The sequence below is a fragment of the Paramormyrops kingsleyae genome, chromosome 14 (assembly GCF_048594095.1).
Source record: "Paramormyrops kingsleyae isolate MSU_618 chromosome 14, PKINGS_0.4, whole genome shotgun sequence".
NCBI classification, from domain to species: Eukaryota; Metazoa; Chordata; class Actinopteri; order Osteoglossiformes; family Mormyridae; genus Paramormyrops; species Paramormyrops kingsleyae.
In genome coordinates, this window is record NC_132810.1 from 13,036,252 (window position 1) to 13,057,799 (window position 21,548).

The 21,548-nt window shown below is 40.4% G+C and overlaps 1 protein-coding gene across 1 annotated transcript in view; it reads left to right on the forward strand.

Annotated features, from left to right (window-relative positions):
• The window catches only part of ttc6 (tetratricopeptide repeat domain 6), a 70,765-nt gene extending 52,808 nt beyond the window's left edge, over positions 1 to 17,957 (forward strand). The window contains exons 26-31 of the mRNA XM_023840287.2: positions 1,676 to 1,749; positions 8,396 to 8,606; positions 9,491 to 9,643; positions 11,751 to 11,924; positions 12,691 to 12,916; positions 17,376 to 17,957. Coding sequence (XP_023696055.2) covers positions 1,676 to 1,749; positions 8,396 to 8,606; positions 9,491 to 9,643; positions 11,751 to 11,924; positions 12,691 to 12,916; positions 17,376 to 17,545 — 1,008 coding nt within the window. The 3' untranslated portion in view covers positions 17,546 to 17,957. The remainder of the gene's footprint in view (positions 1 to 1,675; positions 1,750 to 8,395; positions 8,607 to 9,490; positions 9,644 to 11,750; positions 11,925 to 12,690; positions 12,917 to 17,375) is intronic.
• The last annotated feature ends 3,591 nt before the right edge of the window (positions 17,958 to 21,548 follow it).

The window sequence follows — 21,548 nt, forward strand, 5'->3', positions numbered from 1 at the left end:
AGTGTCAGGGAGAGCATTCCACAGACGAGGAGCAGCGGCACAAAAAGCCCTATCCCCCATGGTGCTTAATCTGGTTCTGGGTATTTGAAGTCGGTTTGAGTAGGAAGAGCGAAAGGAACCAGTCGTGGTTTGTGGAGTGAGTAGTTCTTTGAGGTAGGGAGGGGCATTTCCATAGATACATTGATGGGTGAGAAGAGAAGTCTTATATTCAGTCCTGGTGGAAACGGGAAGCCAATGAAGTGAATGAAGAATGGGAGTGATATGTTTGTATTTCCGTACTCTCATCAGGATCCTGGCTGCAGAGTTTTGAATGTATTGAAGCCTCTGAAGACTCTTGTTAGGAATCCCAATGAGAAGAGCATTGCAATAATCCAGTCTGGAGGAAACAAAAGCATGGGTCAACTTTTCAGCATCTGGTAGAGTGAGAGTAGGTTGGAGTTTAGCAATATTACAGAGATTGTGGAAGGAGACCTTGCAAAGGTGATTTATATGAGATTCAAAGGTGAGATGGGAGTTCAATTTAACACCGAGGTTAGTGACTGATGAGGAAAAAGGAATATTATGACTGGAGAAAGTGATACTGGTTATGGATGAAGATTTCACCTGGTGGGGGGTACCTATCATGATGGCCTCAGTTTTAAAACTATTTAGCTGGAGAAAATTGTGGCCCATCCACTCCTTTATCTCCTCCAAACAGATGGCAAGTCGAGATGATGATGATGACAATGACTGAGATGATGATGAAGGTAGGGCCGCAGCAGTTGTTTTAATATACAGCTGCGTGTCATCAGCATAACAGTGGAAAGAAATTCCAGGGCGACTGATAACCTGACCGAGGGGAAGGAGGTAGAGGATGAAAAGGATCGGGCATTGTTTCAGTCTCATCTTCGTAGTGCAAATATAAAATATAAAAAATAGAAAAAGATAAATATGATAAAAATATATAGCTGCAAACGGGGGACAAACTCCATATTGTGACCTATGGATTTAGAATGGGATGTGATAATTATTCCTGGAGGTGTAATGGCCAGGTATCCCAATAGTTTTGTCCATATAATGTAAATCTTCCATATTCCTGCCATATATTGTTCCTCTCTGACCTCTCTGATTTGATTGGTGCACAGCCATCATAGGCCATGATGAACTCGCATAGTGCCTACATTGCAGATGAATGTGTTATGTTCATCAGGATTTGTCGCTGTACTATTCTAATGTTTTAGTGCACATGTGCAAAATGATGGCTATGAAGTTGACTTCATGTCTGTAATGCTGATGTGAAAAGTAAGTGACCCTAAAAAACATTCAACATGCCAGTGCACTGTGAGAAAAAGGGTACATCCCTGGCACACCATTAATGTACCCCAGTGGTACAAAAATGCTCCATTTCTGTTCTGTAAAAGGTGCATTTACCTACAGCTAGGGTACAATAGGCAGACCCTTGATTCTAAAGCCCCACTGACAAGTAATTGTACTGTACACAAAAAAATGTACAATTTGGTGCTTTTTTCTGGCAGTATGTATCAAAGCCTTGAAATATTCACTTTATCTTCTCTTTTACTCCTTGGCTCATGTTTATTTTAGGTCTCAAATGTTACTGAATTTGCACCTGCACTGTTGCACTGTTGACAATTGGCACTAATAAAAAAATCTTTCATTTCGTATTTTTCCCCTGTAGGATTTAAAAACTGCTTCAGGAAAATGTCTGGAAGATCCTGCCATCTTTCATGCACTGGGAGTCCTCCATCACAGGTCTGTCACCAATTCTACAGTGAACGATGTCTTTGGCATTTTTTATAATCACTTGGGGCTATTTGTTTGATTGTTTGTTTATGTATTTTTAGGTTTCAGGTGAAATATGGTGCATGTGCCCTTTATGAATATGGCAATTGTCCATGTGTTGATTCCATGCTGCTTCTGTTGTGTACCGGTCCAGATTCTAATTAACCTTAATGACCCGTACCTGGCTTCCCTGGTATTTGTTGTGTGCTTCCTTGTTCCAAACTCATTGATGCTGCAGTTTGGCTCGCAGCTGGCATCGTTGATCATAGAGCTTCACTGACCCTTAATCAGTAATGATTGCCCCCTTTCCCTCTCCCTCCTGTTGAAGTAATTGCTGCTGTCCTTTCCTTTTCAGTCTTGGGCTGAACTAATGCTACATCAAAAAAGATACCAGAAGCTGTAGTTTGACATGGGCAGAAACGCCCTCTGAAGCTGGTGGCACATTTTATCAAGCTCCCAATGTCAAAAATAGCATCCTGATAGACAGCAGTAAGAAACAGCCTAGAGCTTGTGTTATACTTTTTACATGTTTTAAATTCGGATGTTTAGATCAATGATTGGTTGTATGGAGTTAAATTTGCACGGCTGTCATTTGGAGGTTCTGTGGACATGACAGTGGTAAGAAGGTCACAGGCTTCATTGTGGAAACTGTTATGGTTTTGGAGAGCAGTTATTATTTGTAATCTCAGGAAGGGGAGGGAGGTCATCAGTAACACGGAGGGGGTGCAGGAAAGCTCTGACATTTTTATTAACCCCATTTAACAATTATTCGCCCCGCTTTGCTGAGGATGGGTGTCAAACACACTAGCTGCTCTGCGTAGCCATACATTGGATTATTATGCTTATGGCATGCAAAGAAAAATCTTGTTTCTGATTAATCAGACAAAACATGGAATCTCAAGCTTAGATATCACACTATTGCCAATATTTTGCTTATATAACACAGTTTTTTTATGTATTCCTTTACTGTCACTTTTATGGGGAGACAGTCTCCAAGATGTCACCTAATTAGCAATATTAAGTCTGAAAGAAAAGCAGTTTTTACTTAGTAGGTGAAGGTTCCCAATTTGGCTCGAATATCCACCTTAAAGTGGGGGTGCCAGTTGAAAGTTTGATATACATCTTACTTTTCCTTATTGGATTAATTGAATAATTTTTCTTGTTTTTTGTTGTTGTTTTTAGCTGTATCGTTTAGCCAGCGATTCTCAGCCCTTGGGTCGTGACCCACATTTGAGTCGCAGCAAGTTCTGAAAGGGTCGTGAAGCTGAGTTGGAAATGTAAGCAATTTAAAACCAGCGAGCTGATCTACAATCAGATTTCCCAGCCCCATTCCTAGAATTAACCTATCTAAACGGGTCTTTGGTCTGCAAATGCTTAGTCCAAAACTACTGAACATTCAACCAATCCAAGAAGCCAAAGCACAGATGCTTAATTTAAAATTCACTAGCACATCCAATCAGATTTGTGCGATAGTCATTGATTAGTAAATTGCAGAGTGCACTGTGTGCTTGATCATAGCGTTAATTTAAATGTATACTTGATATAGGGCTGCAACTGAGCTAGCATGGTAAAAATTGGGTCGCGGTGCAAAAAAGATTGAGAACCACTGGTGTAGAGTGGTCTTCAGCGATTGTTTTTCTTAAAAGCTGTGATATCAGTCTGGTAGCAGTGATGACAAGGGAGATCTGTTGTTTCCCAGGCAGAGAGAGGGGGAGACGGACGCTGTCATTCATGCATAATGGGTCAAGGCAGCCTGATTATTTATGCATGCTCTTATCCTGATTGGCTACAGAGTTCATTCCATCCATCCATCCATCCATCCTCTGTACTGGCTTGTCCTATTCAGGCTCACAGGGAGTCTGAAGTAAGGCACGTAATAACCCAGGATAGGGTACCAACCTTTTGCAGGGCACACTCACACACTCATGCACAATTTGAAAACTCCACCCACCCGGAGGAAACCCCACGACAACACGGGGAGAACATGCAAACTCCACACACTTGGAGCCATGATGGAGACTCAAACCCTGCTAACCACTGCGCCACCATGCCACCGTCTCAGCGTGAAGTCCCGAGTCTCAGGTGAAGGATTTTAGGCGTGGCCCATTGCTAGTGGATCACTGCTCAAAGAACTTAACTGTTCTTCTACTGATGTGTTTTGTGTTTATCATGTGTTTCATGTTGCTCTTCTAAACTAAGGCAAACAACTGAAGAATATTTTGGATTTTATCAAAATATGCAAGAATATGACACTTAATGAAGAGAGTCATGACTACATGCTTTCAGGCAACAAAAGGCGTCTAGATCGCGCACAGCAGATTGAATGGCTTACAACTGGAGGGTCTGCTGAGTATTTTTATCTTACAGCTGAATTGCTGAGTTACTGCGGTAATCAGGAGCAAAAGCTTATTTTACTTTTTCGAATATGTATCTCTCTTCGGTGGGCCTTTGTCATGTGTGATGTGGGAAAGTCGGCTCAACGTGAGGACAAAGTTGTCTGGCAGAGGGAATTTGGGAAAGATTCTTCTTGAGCATAAAAGGAACTTGGTAGACAAGCAGGAGGACTGCATCGTGCGGGGGGGTTGGAATGCGGAGATGATGGCTCAGTGGACGGCGCCGCTGCAGTGTGGGTCCCCGATGGGTACTCTGATTTCCTCTGGCGTTTCAAAAATATGCAGTGAGCTGAACCGATGTCTAAATTGCCATAATGTAAACATGTGCCCTGTGATGGACTAGCCTTGTGCAACGTGTCATCTGAGACAGTGACCCTGAACTGGATTATTGGAGTACTCAACATGGGTTATCAGACTGCCAAACACATCACTCATACTGGCTTACTGTTTGGGAAAACTTTTATAAACAGGGATGCACGTAACTGGTATGCAAGTAAGCATTCAAGAGAAAGTGATTAATTGTCATTGTTGACACACTACAGCACACAGTGTACGACAACTAAATGTGCCCTCTGAATTTAACCCATATGTGACGTGGTGTATCCCTGTTTATATAAATATCCAGGGTTAATTAATGAAATACTGCAAAGACCTTGGCCTTATATGCATACGTGGTAATTTTTATATTTGAAATCCCAAAAAAACAAGATCCCCTATTTCCGTAACAGTGTCTCTACTAGAGTTACTACAGTATTGCTCTGGTGAGCTACTTTAATCCCCCTGGATAAAAGGACATTGGTAGAAAAATAAGATGAAAATTCACAACAAGGATGACTGTAAAAAAAGTCTTTTGCTATTGTCACTCTATGTAGTTTGTTTCCACAGAAGATGAAGTGTTGCGTTTAACTAGACAGAAAGTTGGCCAATATTCAACTGAAATGAAAGGAATTGTACTTTTCCAAAATATGCACTTTGTAACCACACAAGATAGCCTTGGATTATTTGCGGCCTCAAGGATCATTCACATCCTTATGCTAACCAGCCATTCTTATGTGGACACAGAATGTTACACCCGTGCATTATATAATGTAGCATTTCAAACCATTGTCACCTATTAACAGAAAAATCATAATAGCACCTCCAGGATTAAAGGGTCAAAAGCCGTATCCTCTGCATGTGGACAGTATCGGGTAAATTACTTCAGGAGAGTAATCTGGTACAGATTCCCAATTGCATGACTAAATATGTAATCAATAACATAATCCTTTGGATAACTTGAAAGTGTAATCTAATCTGATTACAATTGGATTACTTCTGTACATTGACCAGATCTAAATGGTCTTGTTGGTTTCACAATAGGGCCAGGTGATAAAAACAACATATAGACTCATTGTTGTGTAAAATTTGGGTTATAAGAAAATGTGAAACATCAATAAACTGTCAATAAGGAACATTACTTGATAGCACACATCACATCACAGAAACAAATTTAATTCCAAACAATCATATGGTATCATATGGAATGGATAACCTACACTCAACAAATGCACAGTAAGGTTGATTAGTTGGTGGGAAATGCCACATGATACTGTCATGGAAGAGAGGAGCGCTCCCTCAGAGAAAACTTGTGTTGGTGAAAAAATTGACAGCTCAGAAGTTATAACACCTTTTAGAAAATGGAGATATTGTGGACAAACAAGGTAAAAAGATGTTAGTGATGCTTTGGCAATTAAAAGTCTGACTTAGGCAGTCAAAGAATATGATGTTTAAATTATCTTTGTGTTGGTGTAAAACTCTGATTTTATGTCTGTCAAAGTATGTCAGCTTAACTATTTAAAAACCTCTCCTACAGTCACCCCAGCATTTGCAGCAACCTGCCAAAACATCAATGTATTTTTTGACCCGGCCACTAGCAAACCATGTTCTACTAATTGACACCTTGTTAACTTTTTTTGTGCTAATTAGGTTAATTAAGTGAGCTGGTGGTGAAATTTCAGTGACTTTTTGGAGAACAAACGATATTTCTGTTAGTTTTTATGGCGTTACTCAATTTGCATATGCTCTAATGTCAAATAGTATGCTTTCTGAGCAAATACAGTACTGTGCAAAAGTCTTAGGCAGGCAAAGAAAATGATGTTTAGATTATCCTCGTGTTGGTGTAAAACTATGATATTATGCCTGTCAAAGTGTGTCAGCTTAGCCATTTCAGAACCTCTGCTAAAATCATCCCAGTATTTGCAGCGGCCGTCCAGTGCAGCCATGTATTTTTTGACTAGGCCACTAGCACCTCATACAGCTAGTCAATCTGTCACTGACTTTTTAAACCAATTTATTTAATTATTTAATTGAGCTGTTGGTGAAATTTAACAAAATCATGGAACGGCTGAGGTGCCCCTGAGGAGAAGTTTGGGAACTGAAGCGGTGTTCATCTAGCCATCCAACTAGATATCAGTAACTTTTTAGAAAACAGAAGAAATTATTACTAGTTTTTATTGTGTTACTCTTAATTTGTGTTTTTTGTTCAAAGCCAAAGCCACACTTGCTACCCAGATAAACAGCTTTAAACATTTCTTTGGACTGCCTAATACAGTACTGTATGTACTTACTAGAAAAATAGCTTTAAACATTTCCTTTGACTACCTACGACTTTACGATCCAGTAGAACATGCAATTGCTTAGAGTCACAATCTGAAGAAATATGGGACACCAGCGCCCCCAGGAGTCCCCAATGAATTTGCTGAGTGGTGGTGGAGGGGCAAATTGGAAATACTGGACAAATTGCATCCCATATTGGTTCAGGGTGCATTTTATTTTTCAGTGGGAATCCACCATCAACATCAATCAGGTTCCCTGGAACTAGCAGCAAGGCAGTCAGAGAAAAAGCCCATCAGCAAACAGTCTGTGTTTTCTACCGTTACGCCCTATGACAAAAGAGTTTTTGTATGACTTTTTTATTAAAATTAGATTTCAATTTACAGTTCATTCAGTTTGTCTTTTTTCATGTTTTAAATCTTCTTAAGGGGAATCCTAATTGGAATTTTAAGCTACAATGGAGCATTGAAGTAAAGAAATGATGACTTAAATTTTATCGTGATAATCATTGATATCAAGTGAAAAAAATTATTGCAATGAAATATTTGACCAACATTACATGATAGTAAATAACTGCCATTAGTGAGCTAGCTAGCTAGTTAAACTGCAGCCCACTAGCTAGCTAGTAGCCAGCTAGATACACCTAACATTAGCTAGCTAGCAATCAAGGTCATGGAAAACGTATCTCCAAATATATATATTTTTTTAAATACTCTTTGGCTTTCGGAAAACAAAGATTGTATAGGACTGTTATCTTTGGGTGTGCACAAGCATAAAATGATGTCTACATCTGTACACTAATGGTGAAACGCAGACATCTTCATCTTGCCTGCTGCTCTCACAAGCATCTGATCATGTGTGTCCTCCTCCATTCTGTCGAAACTGTTGGCAGTAATTTTGACGTTTACCCAGTAACAGGCTACATGGACACTATTAGAAACGGATTTATTCACGTTTGTATAGGCCTTATTAAAAATGTAATGTTTAAAAACAGTATTCCTTAAAAAGGTAACTATAATCTGATTAAAAATGTAATTAAAATGTAATTTATTCTAATTACAAGTATTTGAATTTTGTAATCAGATTACGTAATCCAGATTACATGTAATCGGTTACTACACAGCACTGCATGTGGAATTTACATGTTCTCCTCATGTTACACTGGGTTCCCCCCCAGTGCAGAGACAGTCCAGCTAATTGGAATCTCTGCATTGCCCTTATGTATGGTTTTGCCTGTAGCATTATGTGATGTAGAGTGGCTCTGAGTGTGGAGTTGACATCTTCCCCCACTATTTGAATAGGTTTCTACCTGGTACTCTGGTTTCCTCCCACAGTCCAAAAATACGCAGTTTAGGTGAAATGGTGTCTCTAAATTGCCCATGTGTGAGTGTATGTCCTGCAATGGACTGGCATCCCATCCAGGGAGACAAATGTCCTGGGCTTCTTATGGTAGTCTTCTGACTTTACATGACTCGGGAGTTTGACTTGGTGAGAGATACTTGTCCTCAACCTTCCACAGAGTCCTGCTCCCTCAGTTCCGTGTTTGGGGAATATAATTATGTTATTGACCCAGACTTATATATGAGTTGGATCCGTATGGATTATTTTACACCACACACTCTTTTAATTAGGCTGGGCAATCTTCAGGACTCGGTGGGAACCTACAGCGAGGCAGTGAGACTCAAGCCCTTGTTTCCAGAAGCCTACATCGGGAGGGGGAACACGCTCATGGACTACGGCCACGCTGAGGCTGACAAACGAGCCCAGAGGGATTTCCTGGCTGCCCTGCACCTCAATCCACTCTCTCCTGCAGCTCGTGTGAGCCTTGGGTACAACCTACAGGTACTTCCTCCATGCAAACTGAATTCAAGGGTGACAGGATGTTTACACTATTGTCATTCGGTTTTATTCTTAGGCTTGTGTTTATAACAGCTTGTTGAGGCTAAAGCAGCTTTATCATCAAAACTTGTTGAAAAGTAAAGCAGCTATCCTGGGTTGTTGTCCTACTACATGCCCTTTCCATGAGCAATCTGTTTACCTCAAGTTCAGATTGCATAGCTATTGTATTAGATGTAGATTTGCATTTTTATGCATTCAATCATAACACTTGGTGATGTTGATGTAGCTGGGTGCATTTTCGATGCGAGGAAGCGTCATAAATGATCATTCAAATGCGTAAATAAATACGAGCCGGGAGATAAGCGTTTCTTTGGCACTCTCTCCACGGTTTCACCACAAACACAGTGCATTTCATGCCATTTTGTAAGCAGTCCAGCATGTTGCTAGGATACATGAGGAAACTGAAAGGGAAATTAGCTACACAGTAATGTGTCAACAGTTTTTTTCAAGGACATCAAGAGAGCAGGTTGATAGATAGAGATGATGTTAGTGGGGTAGCAGCTTGATGTTGTCTGTTGTAAATGTTAAAGCTTCTATGGATGAATTTTAATTTTTTCTTTTTTGCAGTGGTATGTCCAATTTTTTATAAAATATTCGGCTCTTTGTACAGGGGTGACACAGTTTGGTTGCTTTTTAAATCTTATTTCAAGTGCTGTCACAGTAAAAAAAAAAAGATGATATCATGTCTGTAATGCACTTATTTAGTCTCTCATAGTGTCAGAGAACATAGCCCACCTGAGAGCTTGAACACTGAAAGGACAATTGCTATATTATTGGATAGATTATTTTTTCAGTTCTCATTCTGTCCAGTCCTTTGCTTCTCCAAGGATTTTGGGTCCTTCCAAAGTGCGTGGAATCAGTTCACGGTAGCCATTGACTTGGAGCCGGGGTGCTGGGAAGCATTTGAGGGCCGTGCTCTTGTCAATTTACGGATGAAGAACAGCTATGGGGCCTTCCATGACATCAACACTGCCCTGAAGGTACCAGCCAAGAGCCGTCACAAAACAGCCAATCAGATGCCTGTGTCAGCCCCCTGATCCTGTTATTATATCCATATTCACTTTTTTTCATCAGCATTATTTTTTGCTAATTTCTTGCAGTTGTCATATTTACTGATGCAGCAAAGTACCTTCATTTGACCAATTTGTTCTTTGGGACCAGTGTATGGCTCAGCAGGTTGGGCTTCTGTGCTTGTGAGTGGGAGGGTGTTGGTTCAGTTCGCGTACCCAACAGCATAATCGCATTGCCACTGGACCCTTGAGCGAGGCCCTTATCCAATGACAAATGGGCACTGGACAAATGGCTCACTCTGTGCTAGGACCCAAAGATTTGCTCTCACATATATACAGTATGTCTCAAAGTAGAGGGCAGGCTTAAATGCATGAAAAGAAGTACTCCGGTCTGCTTGTGCAAATAAATATTTCTTTTCTGCTGTACCTTATGAATAAAAAGGTAATCCAATAATCGTTAAAGCACACAGCTTTTCACATTTAAAATCGGCGTTGCATTTAACCGGCGAATTAGTATACTGATGTGTGGCTATTTTAAATGACATAATTTGCTCGGCACATGGCTTTATAGAAGCCTAAGCCTGTAGAGAATTATACTTGTGATACTCAAACCATAGACCCTCTTGGTCAAAGTCCAGCCCTCTCTATTGATATCATTTATGCTGCATAGAACCGCATAGCCTTGAAATGGTTTTTTCTCCCTCTCATGGATGTTCAGATATTTTTGCACTGCACTTCTGTTGAACTGTGAGAAGCAGTGTATTCTGCTCACATGCCAGCCACCCACGTGGCAGCAAAATTGCTGTGTTAATTTAGCGCTGGCAGTGTCTGAGCCGCACAGGATCCACATCTACGCTGTCAGCTTTGCTGCACGGTTCCAAAATGTTCTCACGGATTTTGGTTGGGATGTTCGGGACCAGTCACATATACTGTAGGACAATTTTAGGGATTCTTTATTAATTACGATGGGAGAAATAAGGTTTTGAAACTAATGTTGATTAACTGAGAGCCTGATAAGTCAAATGATGGTAGTGGCAGCTAACCAAATGAGTTAAATCTGTCAGTGATTGGCTGACAGTAATCCCACCCACTGTGGTTTCAGAAACATTCTCCAGTTGGTCATGAGCACTAAATTATTATATGAGACAGAGACATGAGCAGAGAATGTGTGTTTTCACTGGAAAATGTCATCTATCCATGTGCCAGATCCCATTGAGCAGGCTAGTCCAAGCTTTTGGACAGGATGCCGGTTCATTGCAGGCCATTTGCACATACACACACACACATACTCACTCTCTCGCTCAGATACGCATAAGCGATTTCGAGTCACCGATTCCTCTTCTTTGCTTGAATTTGGATTGAGGGAGAAACCCATGCGAGCTCCACACAAACTGCATTTAAAAATGCGACCTGGGAGCTCTGAAGCAGCAGTAATACATTGGCACCCCTTATAAAGATTTGTAAAAAAGTAAGGAGCACACTGTGCTTACAGCATCCACCACATGACAAACCACCTCAGGAATGAGAACCTGAGTGCAGCTAAGCAGCAGGTCAGCACCACACCCGTCCAAATAAATCAGTGTGAGTTTTTTCTGGAGGGTGGAGTGCAAGTCCTGCCACCAGCCCCCAATTTTCTCTGTAAGTTGGAGGACCTCCTTATGGGGCTTGATGTAGACTAATGTCATACCCAGTAGTTGCCAGTTAAGGGCATTACTCAAGACCCTAACAGAGTAGGAGCATTCATGGCATTCACAGGATTCGAACCAGCAACCTTCTGATTACTGGGACAGATCCTCAGAGCCACCAATCTGCCCTTTGCATTTTTGTAGAAAATAATTATTTCTTGATGACAGATTTCTTTTTCTTTGATTACGTTTGTTTCAATGAAAGGTTGGATTTTTCAAATTTTTCAGTGTAACATGAAGCTACTTCACCAAAAGGTGGATTTTTTCTAACCCTTTACAAGGGGTGCCAATAATTGTGTAGGGCACTATGCCCTCGCATTGAATGAGTCGCCTTCATTACTCTATTGTTGTCTGTCATAATGAGTGTGCCTTTCCCTGTGCTTTTGTTACAGCATAATCCGCTATCTGATCTACTGCACACAAACCGTGGAGTTATACGTCAGTTTCTGGGTGACAGGGCCAGCGCCATGAAAGACTATCAGAAGGCCATCTCACTTAACCCAGACTGTGCCCCGGCCTTTTTCAATGCAGCAAACCTTTATTTTTACAACAGGCAGTTTGAACAGGTAAGTGCCTCATTTAAATAAGAGCAGATCAGTGCCCAGCTGCGACACCTATCATACCTCTGGTCTCTCCATTGTAATTTTAATATGCTGTAGTATTTAGAGGTTTAAGTTTAGCTATATTTGCTTCAATCGTAATATGTGTATGCTATGGCTTTTAGTAAACTCTGCTTCGACGTATGTGAAGTCTTACAGCATTTCCATTTGTATTTGGCACTATTACACAGTGAATATGAAGAAACAGTACTTTTGGTAGTTGGTTGCACACTTAGATAAATTATTGTACATCACCTGGAGCTTTTTATTCTTCCACAAAGACAAATCCAGATGAGGCACATTCTGACCTCATCATTAGACTTTTCCCAAAAAAAGTAAAATCACTACAGAAAAAAAATGTCATTTTAGTAGTTTCTTACCTGTGGTGATGTATGTCAAGCTAATAGAATCGCTTGGTTATTATTACTACTATTATTACACTTACTTAACAATTATTGCGATGTTTATTGAATCTGGAGCAGAGAAGCAGATTATGATGTACTGTTGGATGACAGGATTTCAGCTCTGTCACCGCCTCATCTCATCAGACATAACAGCACGCCTGTGACCGGCAAACACGTTAGATAACCCCATGACTCACGGCACCTGACTGTGTCTGTCAAACGTGTTGATAAGCCTAATGAGAAGGGGACAGGCTGGCTTTGGGAATGGGGCATGGGGAGGTTGTTAAATTGAAAATCTGATTCCTGGTCGCTCTTGTGTTGTGCTGCAGGCTTGTCAGTTCTACACTCGTGCCCTTGAGCTGGGCTCCAGCGATGACTCGGCACTGCTGAATCGAGCCATTGCACACGCCATGCTTCAGAGGATTCCAGAAGCTCTGCAGGACTTCTCCATGGCCCTAGGCATCAACCCTTTAAACTCCCATATCTTCTTCAACAGAGCCAATGTCTACTGCTCTCTGAATAGATACCATCTCGCAGAGAAGGACCTCACGCAAGGTTTGCCATCTATCTTCTTAAATCTTCCATATGGTTTTTTTATTTACAGTTTGTGGTTGTTTCTCATCTTTAAGAGAGTGTTCTTTTCAGTGAAAAGTGGCTATATCAAAACAGCTGGATTGCTGGTCTGACCAAGTTATTTGAAAGGCACATTTCGGAGGCACATTTCCAAAGGGTCAAATATGATCTCCTTCCATACACATTTTCCTGTTCAGTGTCAGGGTGAGCATATTCCAGGAAGCAGGAAGCACCCCGAACAGGATGTCAGGCCATTGCAGGGCAATTCGCATAACTACATGTCTTTGATCTGTGAGGGGAAACCCGGAAGGACATGGAACATGCCAACATAGGAACATGGAAACTGCAGACACATGAAGCCTGGTGGTACAAGCAGATCTGGTGTGAAGCTACAGTACTAACCATACCACTCCCTCAAGTATGATAGGGGCCCTATTATGCTCATTTACATTATATAACTCTTTCTGAAATGCTCTGTTAGAGCTTTTAGCCTCATCCCCAATGAGCCCAATGTGCTCTGATTGGTCAACTTGCCTAATTGGTCAGCATGCCCTATACATTATATTTCTGATGGAAAAAGTTGCTGCACAGGCTGCATTCTGTGTGAGGGCATGCCAAGCTTGCAGGTAGCTGGCCAATAAGAATTGTGTTATGAGGTGAGAGTTACTCCCTTTGGTGTGTACTTTGGGCCGTAAGACTTTGCAGACCATTCCCATGCACTTAAAGCTACAAAACAGAATCAGAATCAGGAAAACTGGACGGGAGGGAAATAATTTTTTCTGCAGTTGCTTAACAGTAAAGTGAAAGTAAGTACAAGTAGTAGTACAGAAATATTGCAATAAACAATAAAAAACAGTGAAAAACAATAAACCAGTTTAGCAAGTTACCAAATTACCAAATGTGCAGTAGTGTAGCTAAAAATAAATTAAACTGTACAGGTAAGTGTCCTTTTTAAAAAAAGGAAATGGAAAAACTAGAAAACCATAATAAGGCCCCTTTGAAAATATGTTTTACTACAAATAGGTACATGTATAAAACCAGAATGTACCAATAACTTTATCAGGGCTCTCAAATGTCACAGTGACAGTCACTCTTTTCAGTCTTTTGTCATGTAACTCCCGCCACACATTGTATTTCTCACGCGTAAAAATAATTTGTAGGGTAATATGCCCAATATTTCTCAGACCGCGGCACATTAGCGCCTCACTATAAAACAAGTGCGTCTCCGCTGGAGTCTAATGGTGCGTTTGTTTTACTCTCGGAACTCGGAAATTCTGAGTTGAGTGACATCACATCTGACAAGCTCCCGTTCAAGCTACCACATCTCAGAACAAACATGGCTGCCTCCATGAACATGCTGCTGTGTGTTGTTGCTTTATATTTTAGCAGATTTGAAGTGAGATTATTTTTTCCGAGTGACAAACAAACAAGAAATACGAACTAGTCAAACCACATTAAAAGCTTTATAAAATATTTTAGTACATTCATAGCGATATTCTTTTTTCAAGAGGCAAACAAACCAAAGACACTAATAAGTCTGGTAAAAAACTCATACTGCATGCCTGGATACTGTTTACGGTCATGATATGGTATTCTCTGAATCGAACACGTGCAATAACATTTATAACATTTAACAAAATAAACATTTTTAAAGATTTATAAAATAGAATTACTGTTGAGTGTGTAAGCCGCCATGTTGAAATTATGTCAGAAGGGCAACTCGGACAACAAAATCATGTCTGAAATCAACGTCATAAAAGAGACGTGTTTCCGACGGGAAGTGACGTTTTTCGTGACGTTTTCATCCGAGTTCCGACTTGGAGAGAACGAACGCACCATTAGAGCTTGTCACTTACCAGCCAATCAAAAAAAAGAAAGGGCCTACACAATAGCCAATCAGAAAATAGTACTATTGTATCTGGGTAAAATGCAACACAACAACCAATGAAAAGGCATCCTATGGAATGTCACTCTTGCCTGTCTTCAAAACTTGAGAGCCCTGTTTTATATCCAGGACATCATTATTATTATATACTCTGGAATGGGCCCCATGGTGGTGGTATGTGTGTGGAATTTTCCCCTGCAGTCCAAAGTCATGCAGTTATATGAAGCGTCCATAGTCTATGACTGCGTGAGTGTCTGCCTGTGCCACTTGATGGCCTGGCCTTCCGTCTGGGGTCTGCTGCCCTGGGCCTCTGTGACCCCGGCCCGTATAAGCGATTGGAAGTTGGACGAATGCTCAGGTATGACCACATGCCATAACAGTGATTGCCGGATTCCTCTCTGTGACACATTTCTGTTGATGGCCCCTCAAATGACATCTTTCACGTGTACCGATCACTGACGAGAAAAAAGCAGCTATCTTTCAGAACATTTTCACCCCCCAGGCGCCCTCCAAGACAGAAAGCCCAGTAGGCCATTAAAAATTCTTATAGCAACCCTCATCCTGCCAGATTGGTTCAGTTATCTTTCACAGCCAATCTGTTTGGAGTACAGAAGATGAAAAAAAATAGCTTGCATTCTATCTAAAACCTTAATACTTCTAGTATAATGGTTTATATATCTGCAAATTCTACACATAATACATTCATACACATACTTGCACATGTGTCAGACAGTTAATTAACTGGTCTGCTTTATAGTGACAAAGAGTACAGAAATAAAGATCTTATCAGCTGCCACTTGGATTCCGCCTGTCAGACTTTAACTCACCAGATGCTCTGCTTAGAGTATGAATTTCTCCACAAAAATCAGACTGTTGAAGCAAAGCTGAAACTCTTGCTGCTGAATGTAATCAGTTGTGTGTCCATAAAGCTGGTAGTTTACAATTACAAATGCAACAATGACTTTCTGGGTCAGCAATGAAATTTAGCCGCTCTTGCCTTACTGTTTCTAATGAAAATAAGCAAATCATGATTGTTAGCTTTTGGCTGACAGTCTCCTCTGGCATATTTTGGTATGACTCAGAATTCCTTGTTCCTTTAATAATGACAAGTCATCTGTGTTCATCATAGGCATCAACCCTAAATCATGACGCTTTCCTCGCTGTTCTAGATACAGTAGTTGGAATAAAGTTTTTTGTGCCAAACATAGAATTTGAAAAAAACATTTTAGACTCATTTGTTTGAATAACATTTTTCTAAAAAAGGAAGGCAACAATGCTCCTTTATGAGTTTTATTTTCTGGCCAAACTCTCATGATTGCTGTTGCTACAGTATCTGGCTTGTTCTGTTGAGGTATGAGCAGAGGCATTGTCTGCAGCATGGCAGGCCAGGAGATTCTTGGATGAGGTTTTGGACATCCTGCATGGTTTTTTCTTGTTGCTCTGTGGGAGATTTTTGAAGGACATCCATATCTAGGTAGAATCCTCCTGGTCTTCATTCTATCTATGTTATATAGAGTGTTTATCATTCACTGAACCCATAAATAACCTGTTTCAGCCTAATGACTGCGAAAAGATTCAGATGTTTGTGAGTAGGATGGTATGTGACAGAAATACTACCTTACTTACATAATTAAACCCTTAAGCAAAGACTAATTTTGAATATTAAAAGACTATTTAAAAGGAGTAAATGTGTGATATTTTAAAATTTTCTTTGTGGTAACATCATGTTTTTCTGTATCAGATCCATGTTAGCAACAAAATAGAGTCTAACATAAAAAAGTTGTTATTGGTTATGCAATTTATGGCAAACAGCAAACATAACCCATAATTCTGTTATAATATTGTGTTTTGAAAAGAGAAATATAACTATGCATTGAGCCTCCATGCATGAAGTAGTACTTTTGTTTATATAAGTATAAACCAAATAGCACAGATTTAGCAGATGCACAATTCACATTTGTGTTATTGCCGCTGAAAAAGGGAGGCAGTTCCGGTTACCATAGTACCCATGGAATATCTGAAAAGTTCATTCTCCTCGTGTCAGAAAGGAAGCTTTTACGCTGGACTACTCATCATGAGTTTGTTATTCTGCGTCAGAGACTCAGGCACACGAGTCTCTGTCTTTCACTGGGTCACCGATGCAATGCAGCGCAGACTCATCATTACTTGTGTTCGGTTTAAACAGAGTGAAATCTACTGTCAGGTCTGGCCAGTCTCCCTGACCAGTCTCCCTGGCCAGTCTCACGGCTCATATTGTCTCCCCAACCCAGAACAATCCAGTTAGGTTCCAAAATGTTTATGGCCTGTCATTCAGGGGCTCTTTGAATCGTCCTGACTTCCCCACCTTTTAAGGCGCCCTGACTATGCACCATTCCGATGGTCATATATACTCCATCCTAATCAAGTAACAATTGACGTTAAAGTTTCCCGTCAGGTAATTAGAGTTTGTGCGTGCTTTAGCTTTTCATAAGTCTGGTAACATGATGCCGCTTTGTGTGTGTGTGTGTGTGTGTGCGTGTGTGTATGTGTGTGTGTGTGTTTATTGTTATTTTTCAGCACTGCAGCTCCTGCCTAATGATGCTCTGATATACAAGCTCCGGGCTGACATCCGTGGCCATCTAGGCTTAACTGAGCTGGCAATATCTGACTATAAAATGGCTCTGCAGCTCCAAGAGGCAGAGGAAAATGGCTGCAGTATTTCACCTGGAGGCACCATAAAGTTTTAGACACATATACATAAACCTCTTGCAGATGCGGTGAAGATGTGTGCAATGTCAAGAAGTGTTTTAGGGATCTGGCAGGGATCCAGAAACACATTCAAATTAGTTCCATGGCTGTTTGATATGTAGAGGCAAAACTTGTAGGAATGAAGTCTTTACATTATAAACTATTTAAAATGAAAGAATTAATACAACTTCATAAGATTTATTTAGTCATGACCGGCTTAGTGAAGAACTTTGATCACTAATATCCCAAAACCAAAACCAGCAAAAAACTGGAATTAATAATGTCCTTTTTTCTTACAGCTTACATTAATATATCTTTATTTACTGTAATTTTACAAACTGTTTGTGTGGTATCCATTGTTATGGTGGTATGTTAAAATATGTGGCCTATTTGCACCACTTTCAATAAACATCATCTCAAAAAATATGGTATCAGTTATCTTTTGTGGAGGCAGGATGACTCAAATTTGTTTTCATTAGCCAAGGTTGAATGTTTGTATCCACTTCAGTGACTCATAATCCCTGTTTAATGCATTTTACCCCTAATTTAATCATCTATATTTTTTATCAGTCTTATGAGTGAATAAATGCCTGTTCCCCTTGAATAAAGAAGCCAGATGATGGCTTCCACTGTTTCACATGCCAGTTCTATGGATGACATGGCACCATGCTAGAGCAGCAGAACTCCCACACTCCCAAGAGCTGGACAGGTCAGGCACATATGGGTGAAACAAAAATTTAAGCCAAAGAAATGCTTGTAAGATTAAATGAAGGACTTTATACCTGTTACCTCACCACTGTGTAAGATCACCTTCAATCCAAAAAAACTCTGCACTTAACTGTCTTGTTCTTGAACATTGCTTAGTCACAACATGAATCAATGACATTCACATTCACTGATTTTGTCATAATGGGACTGTAAAATGTACGCAATGTATGTAAGATGAAAAACAAACCATCAAAGCACACTACCAGGTTATCAGGTTACCAGGTAAGCCCAAAGAGCTTTGCCTCTTTCAGACAGGACACCACAAAAAGAGGTAGGCACCAGTATCTGGGTCAAACAATTGGACTGGAAGTTCAACAAAGAGGCAGGTAGTTGGTGGAAGCAAGGGGAACCCTGAACTAAAAGACAAAAAAACCAAACAGGTCACAAAACCTGTCACTTCTGTACAAGCATTTGGCTAAAGCATGGCTAAAAACATGGACCATCTGTTGGTCCCTGAGGACTACTGTACTACAAGCATTTGGCTAAAGCATGTTCATTAGCTTTCCAAGATGGAACATGCTGAACCCGAATCGCAGCTTGGGGTTTTCTGTCTGACGGCCTCTCAAACCTTATGGGGAAACAGGTAACTGATGGGATGCATTGGCCATGACATCCCAATGACGACCAGTGCTGTCAGCATCTCTGAACTTCTCTGGTTGCACCCATCCTTGCAACCATTCTATTAAGGAGGCCTCTGACCACCATAGCACCTTCAGCTGCAAGTAAGGTCCTCCAGAAGTGTCCAGCACTGCCTCTTGATGAGACGGCATAACTGCACCTCAAAGTAGTCCTTCTACAACTTACAGTCTCCCCTCCTGAGGCGATGAATGGTCTTCCAAAACATCTTTCAGCTCTCTCTCTCCTCCACCTCTCCAAACTCCTTGTATGTACCTGTACAGGCCTTTGCCATGAAGCTGCTGAAAGCTTCTAATGGCATTATCATGAAAGAACTAAATGAGAGCTCCATTTCATGAAGTGCTGGATGTATATCTCAATAGTAGTAATACTTTAATACTGTGCTTCTTGAGCTGGTCATCGGGGACCCACAAGGAGCTGCGAGGGAGCAAAAACATGGACCATCTGTTGGTCCCTGAGGACCAGATTGGGAAACACTGCTGTAATATATTCAAATTGCTGAGCAGTTTCCGAAAATATATCTACAAGTGGATAAAATGTAAGTTCAAAGAAGTCACGCTGAGGTTATAAAATGCATTAATAATCCCCCAGTCGTTCTTGCTGTGTGCAATTCTGATGCAAAAAATGTATTTTTTTTTCTGTGCTTTTATTTTGCGTAGACTAGCCCGGATTTGTATTTTATTCTTGCATATTTTAAAATAACTTCCAAAACTTATTATAAATCTTAAACTAATATTGAGGAATTTATAATTAGAGATTAGTGGTGGATAGTGCTTGCTCACTGAGAGAATCTAGTAACTGATAGATATTAGTCTGGGTAGCCTTCAGATATGATGATAGTTCTTAGAATTAGTATTATTAGAGATATGCTGATAATTAGTATTATTAGAAGATAATTGGTTGTGCCATAGCCAGTCTGGTACAAGCAAAATTCTCCAAATCAGAATTTCAGTTTTAATAGTAGATGTCAGCCCATGTCTGGTGGGTTCTTACCTTCTTTGGCAAAGAGACACACTGTCACCATTTTTAATGATGGGATAAGCTGTGTGTCAACTGTATTGTTCAACCTAGTCCAGATTGTAGCCTGAAGAGGCTGAGAAAGTATAAAAATGTGATACTTTGGCCATCTGGGGCGGGGGCTTTGCCAGAGGCTACACATCAGACAGATTTGTCTGTTTTCGAACCACATATAACTCGGTCCAGGTCAGTGTGTGTTTCCAAAAAACGTTTCCAACTCAAAAAAAATGTTTCTAAATCAGATTTATTAACTGACAGTTCAGATTTATGTATATTTTGATGCAGAACTGATTGATTTTCTGTGTATGAATTATTTCTCTAACGAAATCATGAACAACTGATGACTCTCAATTTTATGTTTTCAGAATCAAAATATTTATAGAGGGTATAGTCTCATAATGATGCTGACTAATGTTTTATTGTTGCTATGGACAGCCATATGATTTTTTGCTAAATTACCATGTCCGTCTTTGTCAGCTCATAATTTAAAATCACATTTGTATGTGACTTCTATGATGTGGATAAAAACGAAAAAAATCACAATTGTTATATAGGTTCTTAAAATGGTTTTCTCTCAAAAATGATAATACACTGCCTCACCCACTTCCTCTGGATTTCATTCATTGTACAGAATCAGGTTATATGGTAAGAGCCATCGTCCCAAGCCCATATGGGATAGTGTAGTGCTGAAGCGATCATATTCGGTCACAGACAAGAGCTTTTTTTGAAGAATTACTGCTCCAATTCCAGAGTGTGGGACTGGACCGTGCGTCTGCCTTGGGAGGGTCACTAGCTGAGATCCTGAGGAGTTTTGCTGTGTGGTGGGTGTGGCAATGCACTGCATCAGCGCAGCTCCCCAACCTGACCTGAGTGCTCCTATCTGGCTTCCCATGCAAGGTGTCCCCAACCTCATGTTCCGTGTTTCCTGGGACTGGCTCCAGGCTTTACTGCTACCCTACACTGGATAAAAATGGATGGGTGGAATTAATCCACCCACCCATTTTATGAAGACAAGACCAAAAGATAAGGATCTGCTTCACTTAAGCTTGGTGCAGTGTGGCCCCAATGAACTGTTATAGTATTAAAATTAAGATAAAATCACAACACATACATTAATTATGATTAAGCATTTATAATTAAGTATTTCTATTGGCATGCATAGTAGTTGACTTCATTTGGCAGGTTTAAAATGCCTTGTTATCATGCTCAATTTGAAATTTCCCTGTTCCGTATTCAGACATGATATGTTTTGTTATACGTTGTGTCTGCGAGTGGGAGTGAAAAGGCGAGACCGCATCCTGGTGATTGTCGTCAGTATCCAGACAGCACAAATCCAAAACCGAAACATTTTTAAGAACCTGGGTGCCCTGAAGAGACAGAAAAAACAACTGCATGACAAGCTGGCGCCTTGCCACGTACTGGTAGAGTGGAACAATGAAAAAACTGAAGTGTTAGTCCAGCCATCTGTTCCAGTCTCAAACTGAGTTGTGATGTGTCTCTAAATTACATTTCAAGGACAACTTTTGCTACAAAAACAAAACCCAGTGACACTGTTTATCTGGCCTTAATAAAACAAACATG